This window comes from Trifolium pratense, linkage group LG4 (genome assembly GCF_020283565.1).
Source record: "Trifolium pratense cultivar HEN17-A07 linkage group LG4, ARS_RC_1.1, whole genome shotgun sequence".
NCBI classification, from domain to species: Eukaryota; Viridiplantae; Streptophyta; class Magnoliopsida; order Fabales; family Fabaceae; genus Trifolium; species Trifolium pratense.
Genome location: NC_060062.1, coordinates 6,749,350 through 6,762,589, shown reverse-complemented (window position 1 = coordinate 6,762,589; position 13,240 = coordinate 6,749,350). Strand labels below are relative to the sequence as shown.

Sequence of the window (13,240 nt, the reverse complement as noted above, 5' to 3'; positions counted from 1 at the left end):
GTTTGGTAATTAATTAGGCATAAATAAGTCCTTTGTATTAGTAATTTTTTATCGGAGAATGTTAACTTGTGCCCTTAAGGCACATGTTAAGGAAGAAAAATAGAAATTATTAAATGCTAATTTGTGCATTTTGACTTTTGAAGTATTAAATTTCTTGTATCATTAAATGATAAATTTTTATTTTGGTATATCTTAACATGTGCACATGTTAACAAGACCCTTCTTTATTTTCCACTTGTGTGTTTTTAATTAAGAAAAATTGAACAGTAAAGTAGCAGTCACGAGGAAGAGTGGTGCTATTATTCTATGCTTGTGCACTGTCCCATGCAGCATAGGAAATACAAAGGGGGTTTCACATTATCAACGAATCCTAGGCAGTGTAACAACGATGCCATTTGTATCAGTTTATGTTCTTGTTTCATTTTAGATTTATAAACCAGAGTCCAGAAGGTGACACACACCTCATCAATTAATATTTTCATGGTTATGCAATTATTACCTTCTATAACACCAACAAAGGATTTTCTCCAGTGATATAATAGTATTTCTTTTTTCAACCCTTGATTTGGAAAGTGAGAGAAGAGGAAAATAAAAAAATAAAAAAAAAAAAAAGGAAAATGCTAACTAGTGTCCCTGGGACACCGGTTAAGAAGTTAAATAAGGTATGAATGTATTGGAAATTGTGTAATCTACTTTTTATAAGTATAAAAAATGCTTTTTTCAATGCAAAAATTACTCTTTTTAGTATCTTAACTAGTGCTCCGGGGACACTGATTAGCATGACCCAAAAAAAAAAAAAGGTGAATTTGAGGGTGATGATGGACACACTTGATGATAAAAAAAGACTTCAGATAATCCGTTCTTGTTTAAAACCTAATAAATATAAGAGGAGTGCTAGCAACACACTCTTTAACAAACACACTCCAATCCACTTTTTTTTATTGGTTGAAATTCACATGGGTTCCATAAAAGTTATATGGGTTCACATTTTTTTATGGGATCCATGTGAATTTCAATCAATAAAAGAGAGTGTGTTAGAGTGTGTTTATTAAATAGTGTGTTGCTAGCATTATTCTAAATATAAATATAATTTCACATATGATGTGTTCCTGAGTTTCACATGTGTTGATACTCGTTTTTGTTTTACCGGAAATCTCTACAAAACTCTCATTGACAAGGGAATCCGCACCTTCATGGATGATAGGGAGCTTCATAAAGGGCACGAAATCACACCCTAAATACTCTATAAATTTTATTTTTGGCGGCGACTTTTTTGGTTACATGTCGTTGGCAAAACTATCGCGCGCCAACGACTTATAACGAAAAAAGGCGCTGTCAAAAATCAAATTTCATGTAGTAAGCAAAAGTTAGTCAACAAAGTGAATGTATTTAATCCAAATTTTGTACCAAAAACATCAAACTTGTTTGAGTTATTTTTGCTTATATTTTGAAAAAGAAGAAATATTATTTTAAGTTATCAGTAAATCTTTAGATTAAACTTTGATGACTATTTATACAGTATTTTTTTGGTAGATATTTATAAAGTATAATTAATAACAAGGAAAATAATTGTGTATTGTGATTAAACAATTGTGTAGTGTGTAACCAAAAAAAAAAACAATTGTGTAGTGTGATTAAATATGGAGATGGTCAGATGGAGGCATCAATTGCGCTGCTAATCGAAATGAACACGCAATTGACTCGTCGGTCGTGATTAGTTAATACTATTTCTGTTTCTAATTTTTTAACCTTTTAGTTGAGCAATTTTTGCATAAGCACAAACCCAAGTAAAATATATTTAAGCATACACATATAAATCAAAAAGATTAAATGTAAAATAATATAGTCATCATTTAATAGACTTATTTAAGTTGACCGATTTAAAATTTTTTTTATTGAAATATGAGTAATTATATTTTAGTATAATTTTGTATTATTGCAACAAAATGTATATAAGATCGATGCATGAATATGACATGATGATATTGTATGAACCATTTGTTTATGACCAGTTGACCACTGTATGAAACTTAGAGTGAGTTACTTAAAAAAAATAAAAAATCATTGGAGATTCACAATTTTCCTCCATCCTTATTATTTATATATAGCCTCCTCGTAGATATAAACCACGAAATACATGTCCTTGAACAAGCAACAACATTTGGAACCCATAGTGATATATGTGTGAATCTTCTTTCCAACTTGTGAAAGATTTCTTAGATATATATATATATATCCCTACGGTGGTTCCAATCAAACAAAAGATATGTCTAGCAGGTATAGTTTTGCACGTTTTTAATTTACATTCACCTCTTTTAGATGAAATTCTACCTTGAATATTATTATATAAAATTGGGATTTTCATGATGATCTTTATGAGTGATGGTTTCATGTTGCATCTTAGATCTCATATCAACGTTTTTCATTCTCCCTTTACACTCGATTTGTTGGTTAGTTAATTTATTCATTTTACATGTCAATTTGCTAATCATTTTATTAGTTATGGTTATTAGTTTGGTTCTGAAATTAACGTTTGTGAAATGTTTTATTGGTTACTCTAGTTAGCTTAACTAGCTAGCTCGCCAATCTTCAATTCTCAATTTTCTTCCCATTGTATCATGGTTTCAAAAAAATAATACTAATGAACAACTGATTATTAAATTTGACCGTTAAAAACATATTGTTTATTATGCAAAAACAAAGAGTGATATATGAGTGTAAATCTTCCTATATATGCACTTAATTTTTGTTCATATTTGCCATTCAAAAAAAAAAACACTTAATTTCTGTATTGCTCGTGTTCGCACTTATTACTACTTGTAGATATAATACAGCCGTTAACAGTTTCGAGGACACCTTGGCGAGTAAGATCGATACTCGTAATTCGAACGACATCATGTCAAGAAAGGATTATTATGACAGGTTAATCATTGAAGACAGGTAAAGGATTATAAGTCTAAAAGTAGTTAGTCTGTAGTTATTAAGAGTCATAAGAGGGTTGAGGTTCGAATTTTAGAATTTTCACTTTTTTGCATTTAGTGTGTGAGTTTAGCTATTAAACAACATGATATGGAAAAATAATCAATAGCAAAGTGGACTAAAAACAAAAAATGATACATAAATTATTTTTTTACTCACAAACAACATACTTAGACTTTTAAAATTATTTTGTTACATTAATTTATCAATAGCAAAGTGGAGTAGTGGACTGAAAAAAAAAAACAGCAATAAACAATAAAATAGTATTTTAAAAGTTCATAGTAAAATTAATTGTTAATTTATTTAAAATATCGTAATTAACTATTTAAAATTTTCAAAATGATGTAGGGAACGACGATCATCAAGTTTACCCGCTATGCGAAGTAGATTGTTGCTATCAGGTGAATTATAATTAATTTTCTATTTATCTTTTTTTGTACAAAGAGGGGGCTAGAGGCCCAATTAATTTTCTTTTTTACTTTTCTCTTATAATAAATTTTTGCTTATAAAAAAAATTTATTTTACTTTGTCTTAAATATAATTTTTTTGTCTGCATTTAAATTTATATTTTTGACCTTAATAAAGTTATCATTTTTGTCCCTGTGAGCTTAGCTCAGTTGGTAGGGACATCGCACTATATGTGCAGGAGTCTGAGTTCGAACCTGGGACACTCCACTTATTCATCTTTAAGATGAATTTTCTAGCCACTAGGCTACTTGACAAAAAAAAAGTTTATCATTTTAATGTCTTGTAAGTATAATTCAATTGGTGTTCCCACGAGCTTAACTCAGTTTGTAGGGACATTGCATTATATATGCAAAGATCAGAATTCGAACCTAATTCAGTTGGTAGGAATATTCCATATACTATATAGGAATTATGGTTCGAACTTTTATACTCTCACTTATTCATCTTATATTTTATTTTATTTTTTGAACAACAAATGTAATAATTAATATTATTAATAACCGGTCTCTGCACAAGACGAACATAGACCGGAAAAATGGAACTATTCACCTTATATTTCTAATAAAAAAATAGATAGAATATAATCACGTTTTTGTGTATGTAGAAGAACAAATTTTGCAAATTGAAGAATTAGGCATTAACCTCGAAGACCCTAAGGACGTACTAGATGAACTGGACGGACGACGAAGACAAGGAGAGATATATGAACATCTAAATGCCCAATGGCTAAACATTATGAAACGGTTGAAATTTCTATCAAAGAAAAATGAGAATCTCTCAATTGATGAGGCTTTTGAAATATATGATGCATCAGTTGTGTTGAATGTTGAAGCTTCCGACAAAATTTATGGATGGGGGGATCGTGAAGATTATGATAATGATGCTTATAGAAAAGCAAATCACGGATCAGTTCGTCTTGCAGGGCAAATAGCTAAGAGTGGTCTTCTTTTGATGCTTCAAGCAAAAATGCTAAAAAGGAAAGGGCGTGAACTACTTGACCTAAGCAAATCCAAGTTGAAGGATGCATACCCTTAAAGTATATGTTTGAATTGGTGGCATACGATGAAATAAGTTAAATAAAATTTCGAAGCTGAAGAATAATACTTTGTTTCAAGGAGAGGATGCTAATTTTTAAGGTTTATTCGACGTTCGGAGTCTTTATTTTTAAATTGGTGTAATAACGTTTTATCGTGCTTATTTAGTATTAACGATCTTTTGAATTGTAAAGGTTTGAGTATCTTTTACGCTTTTTTATAATTGTTGAATCTAAGAGGACTCTAGATGATTAATTCATATTGTGCATAAGCTGACTTGGTGTGCAAGCTAGCAAAAAAGTGAAAGTGTAACTAATTGCTTGAGAAGCAAGTTAGTTAGTTTGTTAATAGAGTTTGTTAGATTCAGTTAGTGTTTGTTTCACCTAGGTTGTTAAAGTGTTTTAGAGTCAGTTAGGGAGTTGTTAGTTGGTTAGGGCCTAAGAGAATCATCAACTAATGTGATGATCTAGTATTAGTATAAATAATAGGCTCATGATTAGTGATTGTAATCAACTATTTTCCCCCATTGAGGATGAATAAAACTGACTTCATTTTTCCCTAATCTTCATCTTCTTCTTCCTCTGTTAATCGTGTGGTTTTCTTCCTTTCCATCCATTCACCATTGTTGCAGCAACAAGGATTGTAGATCCTGCATAAATTGTGCTCATTGGCTTGGCCAAAGTGACAGTGCAGCGCGCGCGTGTTTCCTTGATTGTCTGCTTGCTTGTTAGGCCTGTGCAGGCCAAAGTGTGTGAAGCCAAAAAGCTTAAGCTGCGCCAACATCTGGCATCAAGAGCCTGGTTCGAGCTTTAACCATGGCAACCTTCAACAATGGTCAATTCCCTGCGAATCTTCCAGTTTTGGATGGAAAGAATTATGATAATTGGAGCAAACAAATGAAAGTTTTGTTCAATTATCAAGATGTGATGGATCAAGTGATTAATGGTGTGGAATCACTTTCAGAAGATGCTACAGAGGTTCAAAGAACACAACACAAAGAATTGAAGAAGAAAGATTACAAGGCATTGTTCATAATTCATCAAAGTGTAAGCCCTGATATCTTTGAAAAGGTTGGAGATTGTGAATCAGCCAAGCAAGCTTGGGATATTTTGGCTACAGCTTATGCTGGAGATCAGAAGGTGAAGAAAGTGAAGCTACAAACCCTAAGAAGCAAGTTTGCACAGCTACAAATGGAAGAAAAAGAAACTGTAAGTGAGTTCTTTACAAAGATTGCAAAATTAGTTAATGAAATGAAAGCATGTGGTGAAATTGTGTCTGGTACAATGAGAGTTGAAAAGATACTGAGATCTTTAACTCCTAAGTTTGACTATGTGGTAGCTGCAATAAAAGAGTCTAAAGATCTTGACACTATCAAGGTTGAGGAACTGCAAGGGTCTTTAGAAGCACATGAGCAAAGGATGAATCAGAGAAATTCTGATAAATCCAATGGTGAGGTAGCATTACAAGTGCAGCAGGGTAGCAAGAATAAGAAAGGAAAGGGAAAATGGCAAGGCAATAAAGGAAAAGATAGTTATCAGAATGGAAATGGAAAAGAGAATCAAGATACCAAAGGAGGAGGTGGAAATCAGAAGAAACAGTTCAATGGTGGTAGAGGTGGTTACAATGGAGGTGGAAGAGGTGGAAGAGGTGGAAGAGGTGGCAGAGGTGGAAGATGCAAGTTTGATAAGAAACACATACAATGCTATAATTGCCAAAATTATGGTCATTTTGCAGATGAATGTAAATTCAGAGAGGAGTCAAGTGATGCTGAGGCCAAAATTGCTAGAAATGATGATGATGATGAAGGCTCAGTTATGTTTCTTGTAACTACAAAAGATGAAAGTGATCTTCAAGAGAAATGGTATCTTGACACTGGATGTACAACACACATGACAGGGAGGAAAGATTGGTTCACAAGCCTAAAGGCTACTCAGAATCACAATGTCAAGTTTGCAGACAATAGCAGTCTTGCAGTACAAGCCATTGGTGATGTAACAATCAAAAGAAAGGATGGCAAGTGTTCAGTGATTTCTGGTGTATTGTACATACCAGGTATGAAATGTAATCTACTCAGTATAGGCCAATTGCTAGAGAAAGATTACAGAATTGTAATGGAGAATAGGTTGCTGAAAGTGTACAACACTAAAGGTAACTTGATGTTAAAAACTGAAATGTCAAAGAATAGGACATTCAAGATTGGGCTCAATGTTCTGAATCACAAGTGCTTGATGACTGCATCAAGCAGAGAAGAGTGGAGATGGCACTATAGAATGGGGCACTTGAATTTCAAGGACCTCAGCTTGCTGCAAAAATCAAAGATGGTGACAGGCTTGCCAAGCCTGCAAGTGCCTGAAGAGATTTGTGAAGAGTGTGTACAGTCAAAACAGCACAGAGGGAGCTTCAGCAAGCATGCAGCAAGTAAAACCAATAGTGTACTTGAAGTGGTGTATTCAGATGTATGTGGTCCAATGCAAGTGAACTCAATTGGAGGTAACAGGTACTTTGTAAGTTTCATAGATGACTTTAGCAGAAAACTATGGACTTACTCCATAAGTAAGAAAAGTGATGTGTTTGAAATTTTTAAGAAATTTAAAGCTACAGTTGAAAGACAAAGTGGTAAGAGACTCAAAACCCTAAGAACAGATGGGGGTGGAGAGTATGTATCACATGAATTTGCAAAATTCTGTGACAATGAAGGCATTGTGCATGACATAGTCCCACCATATACTCCACAGCAAAATGGGACTGCTGAAAGAAAAAATAGAACAATAATGGATATGGTGAGGTGTATGTTGAAGGGAAAGCATTTACCTAAGGAGTTATGGGGTGAAGCAGTTTCTACTGCTACTTATACATTGAACAGGTGCCCTACAAAGAGATTGAAGGGTATCACACCAGAAGAATGTTGGTCAGGACACAAGCCAAATGTGAATCATATGAGAGTGTTTGGTTCACTAGTTTTCAAACACACACCAGATCAACTGAGGAAGAAGTTGGATGATAAGTCAACAATGATGATATTGGTTGGTTATCACTCAACTGGAGGTTACAAACTCTATGATCCAATCAACAACAATGTGGTGATCAGTAGAGATGTAATAATTGATGAACTCAAGGAATGGGACTGGAACACTAATGACAGAAAGAAGTCAACTAGTGTGATGATTGAAGAAATTGGTGAAGAACAAGTAAATCAGCCAGTACCTGAGGTAAGAAGATCAAATAGGCCTAGAGTTCTACCAGCAAGATTACAAGAGTGTGAAATGAACTCAGATGGTCAAGTGAACAATGATGGTGAGTTGATCCATTTAGCATTCATGGCTGAATCTGAACCAATTGATGTGCATAGTGCTCTACAAAGTGAAAAGTGGAGAGGTGCTATGAAAGAAGAATTGGATTCAATTGAAAGCAATCAAACATGGGAGCTGGTGGATCTTCCACAGAGAAAGAAAGCAATAGATGTGAAGTGGGTTTACAAGCTGAAAGTGAACTCAAAGGGTGAGATAACCAGATACAAAGCAAGGCTAGTGGCAAAGGGATTTCTTCAGAAAGAAGGTATTGACTATGATGAAGTGTTTGCACCTGTTACTAGAATGGAAACAATTAGGTTAGTAACTGCTCTTGCTAACCTAAATGATTGGCCAATGTATCAAATGGATGTGAAGTCAGCTTTTCTGAATGGTCCTATAGAAGAGGAAGTGTATGTTGCCCAGCCACCTGGTTATGAAGTGAAAGGTCAAGAGCTTAAGGTGTATAAGCTTAAGAAGGCACTCTATGGTCTGAAACAAGCTCCAAGAGCCTGGAACAAAAGGATTGACAAGTTCTTAAATGAAATAGGGTTTAAGAAATGTGTCACAGAACATGGAGTGTATGTCAAGAAAGATGCTGCAAAGGGAGTCATTATAATTTGTCTATATGTAGATGATTTGCTTATCACAGGAAGCAATGAATCTTATATCAGTGAGTTCAAGGGTGACTTGAAGGAAGAGTTTGAAATGACAGATTTAGGCCTCATGACATATTTTCTAGGCATTGAGTTTCTGAGGAATGAGCAAGGAATCTTAATGCACCAGACTAGATATGCATCAGAGATTTTAAAGAAGTTTGAGATGGACAAATGCAATGTTGCATTGTCACCTGTTGAGCCAAGGTCACAGCTAACAAAGTGTGCAGAAGAAGAGGATGTAGACCCTACATTCTATAGAAAGATGATTGGTTCTCTGAGGTATTTGTGCAATACAAGACCAGACTTGGCTTACAGTGTAGGGATTGCTAGCAGGTTTATGGAAAGGCCTAAAGGTTCACACTTGATTGCAGTAAAAAGGATACTTAGATATGTGAAAGGGACTATAAACTATGGTATTATGTTCCCTGCAAGTGACAGAGACAAAGAATGCAAGCTAGTGGGCTATACAGATTCAAATTGGTGTGGTGATCATGAAGATAGAAAATCAACAGCTGGTTATATGTTTTTCTATGGTGGATCACCAATATCATGGTGTTCAAAGAAGGAACCTGTAGTGGCCTTATCCTCATGTGAGGCTGAATACATAGCAGCATCACTCAGCACTTGTCAAGCTATTTGGTTGAAAAACCTAATTGAAGAGATCAGTCAAGATAAGTGTGAGACAGTTACTTTGAAGATTGATAATGTGTCTGCTATCAATCTTGCAAAGAACCCTATTGCTCATGGAAGAAGCAAGCATATAGAGCTAAGGTTCCATTACTTAAGAGAGCAGGTAAGCAATGGTAACTTGGCCCTAATGCACTGCAGAAGTGATGAGCAAGTTGCAGACTTGTTAACCAAGGCTGTAACAGTGCAGGTATTTGAAAAATTGAGAAGTGAAATGGGAATTGAAACAGTGGACAACATGAATTAAGGGGGTGTGTTGAATCTAAGAGGACTCTAGATGATTAATTCATATTGTGCATAAGCTGACTTGGTGTGCAAGCTAGCAAAAAAGTGAAAGTGTAACTAATTGCTTGAGAAGCAAGTTAGTTAGTTTGTTAATAGAGTTTGTTAGATTCAGTTAGTGTTTGTTTCACCTAGGTTGTTAAAGTGTTTTAGAGTCAGTTAGGGAGTTGTTAGTTGGTTAGGGCCTAAGAGAATCATCAACTAATGTGATGATCTAGTATTAGTATAAATAATAGGCTCATGATTAGTGATTGTAATCAACTATTTTCCCCCATTGAGGATGAATAAAACTGACTTCATTTTTCCCTAATCTTCATCTTCTTCTTCCTCTGTTAATCGTGTGGTTTTCTTCCTTTCCATCCATTCACCATTGTTGCAGCAACAAGGATTGTAGATCCTGCATAAACTGTGCTCATTGGCTTGGCCAAAGTGACAGTGCAGCGCGCGCGTGTTTCCTTGATTGTCTGCTTGCTTGTTAGGCCTGTGCAGGCCAAAGTGTGTGAAGCCAAAAAGCTTAAGCTGCGCCAACAATAATTCAATATTTATATTTAAAAAGTTAAATAAAATTTTATAACACTGAGTAAAATATTCATTTAGTTTAATTTTCCATCAATAGTAGTGGCCCAAATATGTATAGTTCAATTTTTAAATTTTGTTCGAGGCCACGGCGAAGAAGGAAGTAGAATCATCGAGACCTAACCTAACAACATCGTCGGAGCGGAGCTTGTAAGAAACCTGCCGGATGGTAGGGAAAGAGCATCGGCAAGGACGGTGGGGTTTTCAGCCATGGCGATGCATATTGAGAAATGAGAGTGCTATGTCTGTCATTGTGAGTGTGGCATCAACGAAAATTGTGAGGGGCTTATGGTAATTTACATATTGTGTTGTTGAAAATGGTTATCAATGTTGAAGAAGGAAAGTTGTTTTATTATTTTATATTTTTTTTGGTACAAAGTTATTTTATTATTTTATTTTTGTCTAAAATGACCACCAGGAATATCAAAAATTAAAATAAAAATATTTTTAAGAAAAGCAACCATTAACTAGGGTCTAGGGAAAATTGATTTGCGGTAAACACACCGCCAGTCAACCACACATTAACTAGAAAATTTAACTGTAGCAAGATTTTTTAGCTAATATGATTTTTTTTTTTAACAATAATATGATATTTTCTTGTACCGACTCTATTTTTTTTAAAAAAAATTAAGAGCGTCTAGATATTAAGGTAGAGATAGATATTCCAACTGTGTCGGTCTCCCCATCCTTCCTCGTCTTTTATTTATAGCTCGTATTATTAAATAAAAAAGAGGAAAAAAAAAGTAAACAAAAAAAAATAAAAACGAGAAAATAAATAGGCTTAAATGCAGTTTTACCCCCTATTTTGAAAAATGCGGAATTTTACCCCTCCTATTTTAAAATGCGGAATTTTACCCCCTCTATTTTATAATTTGTTGGATTTTGCCCCCCACCAAATTTCTGCACCAAATCTGCTTCTGAGCCTCAAGTTCAAACTTTCGCACAGAACTCAATTTGGATCAATAATTCACCAAACTAGTACCGAAACGACCGAAATCGAGTTAGTTTTCCACAGAATCAAACTCCACTAAATTTGGAGTTACAGAGAGAGATTAATTGCCATTTTAGTGGAGGTATGTTCAAATTAATTATCGTATGAAACTACTACTGGTATTTTCGTCATGTCTCTCACCCTGTAGCTCATTTTTTTAATAGTATTTACATGTATAGAAAGTTAACGAAATTACCCTTGTTTTCATTTCAATTTCGTCGAATTTGGAGTCACGATACGTTCGGTAGACGATATTGAATTTGAAGGTCCAAGTAGATTTCTACAGCATTAATAATTGGACAAACCTTCACTAAAACGGTAATTAATCTCTCTATGTAACTCCAAATTTAGTGGGGTTTGATTCTGTGCAAAGCTTTAATTTTGCAGTGAATCGATCAAAATACCCTTAAATAAGTAATTTTTTAAAAGTAAAATAAAATTGACATATCATAAAAAAAATGTGTCATTTCAACAAAAAAAATAATGTTTGAGGACCATTTTTAAAGTAAAATGAAAGTGCAGTGGCAAAATGAAATATTTTTAAAATGCAGGGACTAAAACTCAAATGACTCGTAAGTACAGGGACTTTTTGCATATTTAAGCCTATTAATTTTACATAATAATTTTACCTTTAAAGAACCTCTTTATCTAATTCGTCCTGGGCCCCAGAATATATTTGGACGACCCTGGATGTTGCAATCTTCTATAAGATACAAAATGTAAAATTATAATTAATACACTAATTATAATTTACTATAAAAACTATACAGGTGAAAAATATATATTTTTTGGCATGTTAATTAAAAGAGAAATTGTATGTTCTAGATAAAACTACAACACATCTCTAGTCACTAAGCTCCTTAACTTAAAAATAGAAAAGAAAAAAAAACTACAATACACCCGTGGGCAGGGGTCGTGTATGCGTAGGCACTATATCAATATAAATATACACCATAGTCTAATAACTTGTGTTGTATCAAAAAAAGAACAAAAAGAACGTCTGTATTTTTTTTTTAAACATAATTTAATTAAAACTATAACAAATATATATTTTTTGTTTTTTTAATATTATTTGAGTGTATTGGATTCCGTTCCGTGCTTGTGAGTGGTGAAAAGTTGATGTCAAATTTTTTCCCCAAATGATATGTCTTTTTTAGATTTGGTGAAAAAGTGCATGCCCTTTTTTCATGTACACATCAGTTCTAGAAAGTGGACTTAGTGAAAGATTTTTTATTTTTATTTTATTTTTTGCATGTATGTTAGGGACAAAATAAGAATCTCATCCACAAAAATCAAAATTTTCTAAACTAGAATGAATTATTTATAAATTTTTTGAGCACAAGATTATAAAAATAAAGACGATCAAATGTTTATTCTTATGTTTTATTATTCTAATTTCAAATTTTTGTTTTTAAATTTTTTTTTGTCCTTGTCCATATCTTAATTATATAGTAGAAAAAATAATGGAATATTGTCTTTATCGATTGAGCGAGTTAAAGAGCCACAAATGACAAATTGATTATATTTTTGAAAGAGACAAATTGATTATATGATACATATAATAATGACTCAAATTAATAAGAAGTTTTCTTAAAGAGGTCTATAAATGCAAACAAATATTTATTGAAAGAAATAAATAAAACATAGGACGTTTACAACATAAAGTGATCAATAAATTTCTATTTGTTGCCGGCTTAAAAGAAAAAATATGACTGGAATTATTAAGTTTGTTTATTTAATAATTCTCTTTACGTCCTTATTTATTTCAGTAAATGCCGGCGTTTTTGGTAAACCATTTTTGTATTTGTTAAATTTTCTTATTTATTTTATACAAAATATTTCATTCCTTTAAGTAATATTTGTTTCTTCTTTGTTGTTGTTATCACAGCGGGTTGGACTAATTATTGCCGGGAGCAAGCTGAATGTGATAACTATTTTTGTGGTGCACCTTTCGTTCCAAAATGCCTTTATAATAAATGTAAATGTCGTCTTAGTTGGTGGGATGCTCCGCCAGCTGGTCCCGAATAAGGTTGATTTTAATCGTAATAGAATAAGTTTATCTTAATTTTGTTATTGTTGAAAAAAATTTGTAAAATTTGTACTCTTTTTTCCTTCATCAAAGTTTTGTTCTATTGAACTTTCTTTGATAAGGTTTTTAATGAGGCAAATATATTAATAAATCTTGTGTGCGTTATCTTGGATAATGGCGTAGTCCATCCAAATTTGTAATTTTCTTCTTTTCAATATCAATAAATTTTGAGTGACTGTATTTTATAA

General features: G+C 33.2%; 1 protein-coding gene and 1 long non-coding RNA gene across 3 annotated transcripts; both read left to right on the top strand.

Moving 5' to 3' along the window:
* Positions 1 to 2,129: 2,129 nt before the first annotated feature.
* LOC123924848 lies at positions 2,130 to 5,043 on the top strand. Of its 2 annotated transcripts, none has more exons than XM_045977824.1 (4): positions 2,130 to 2,277; positions 2,824 to 2,940; positions 3,328 to 3,380; positions 4,052 to 5,043. In XM_045977824.1, the coding sequence occupies exons 1-4, from the start codon at positions 2,267 to 2,269 to the stop codon at positions 4,480 to 4,482; spliced, it is 612 nt and encodes a 203-aa protein (XP_045833780.1). In that variant the 5' UTR covers positions 2,130 to 2,266; the 3' UTR covers positions 4,483 to 5,043. The 2 variants fall into 2 exon arrangements, with proteins under 2 accessions (XP_045833780.1, XP_045833779.1); XM_045977823.1 differs by having other exon boundaries at positions 2,143 to 2,277; positions 2,835 to 2,940.
* Positions 5,044 to 12,515: 7,472 nt separating this feature from the next.
* On the top strand, positions 12,516 to 13,240 carry LOC123924847. The gene is made up of 2 exons (XR_006814858.1): positions 12,516 to 12,750; positions 12,852 to 13,240. It is a non-coding gene; the product is annotated as an uncharacterized LOC123924847 (long non-coding RNA).

Coding starts and splice junctions, on each gene's coding strand:
- LOC123924848 (XM_045977823.1), top strand. CDS start 2,181: ATGTGTGAATCTTCTTTCCAACTTGTGAAAGATTTCTTAGATATATAT. Junction 2,278..2,834: donor ACAAAAGATATGTCTAGCAG/GTATAGTTTTGC, acceptor GATATAATACAG/CCGTTAACAGTTTCGAGGAC. Junction 2,941..3,327: donor AGGTTAATCATTGAAGACAG/GTAAAGGATTAT, acceptor AAAATGATGTAG/GGAACGACGATCATCAAGTT.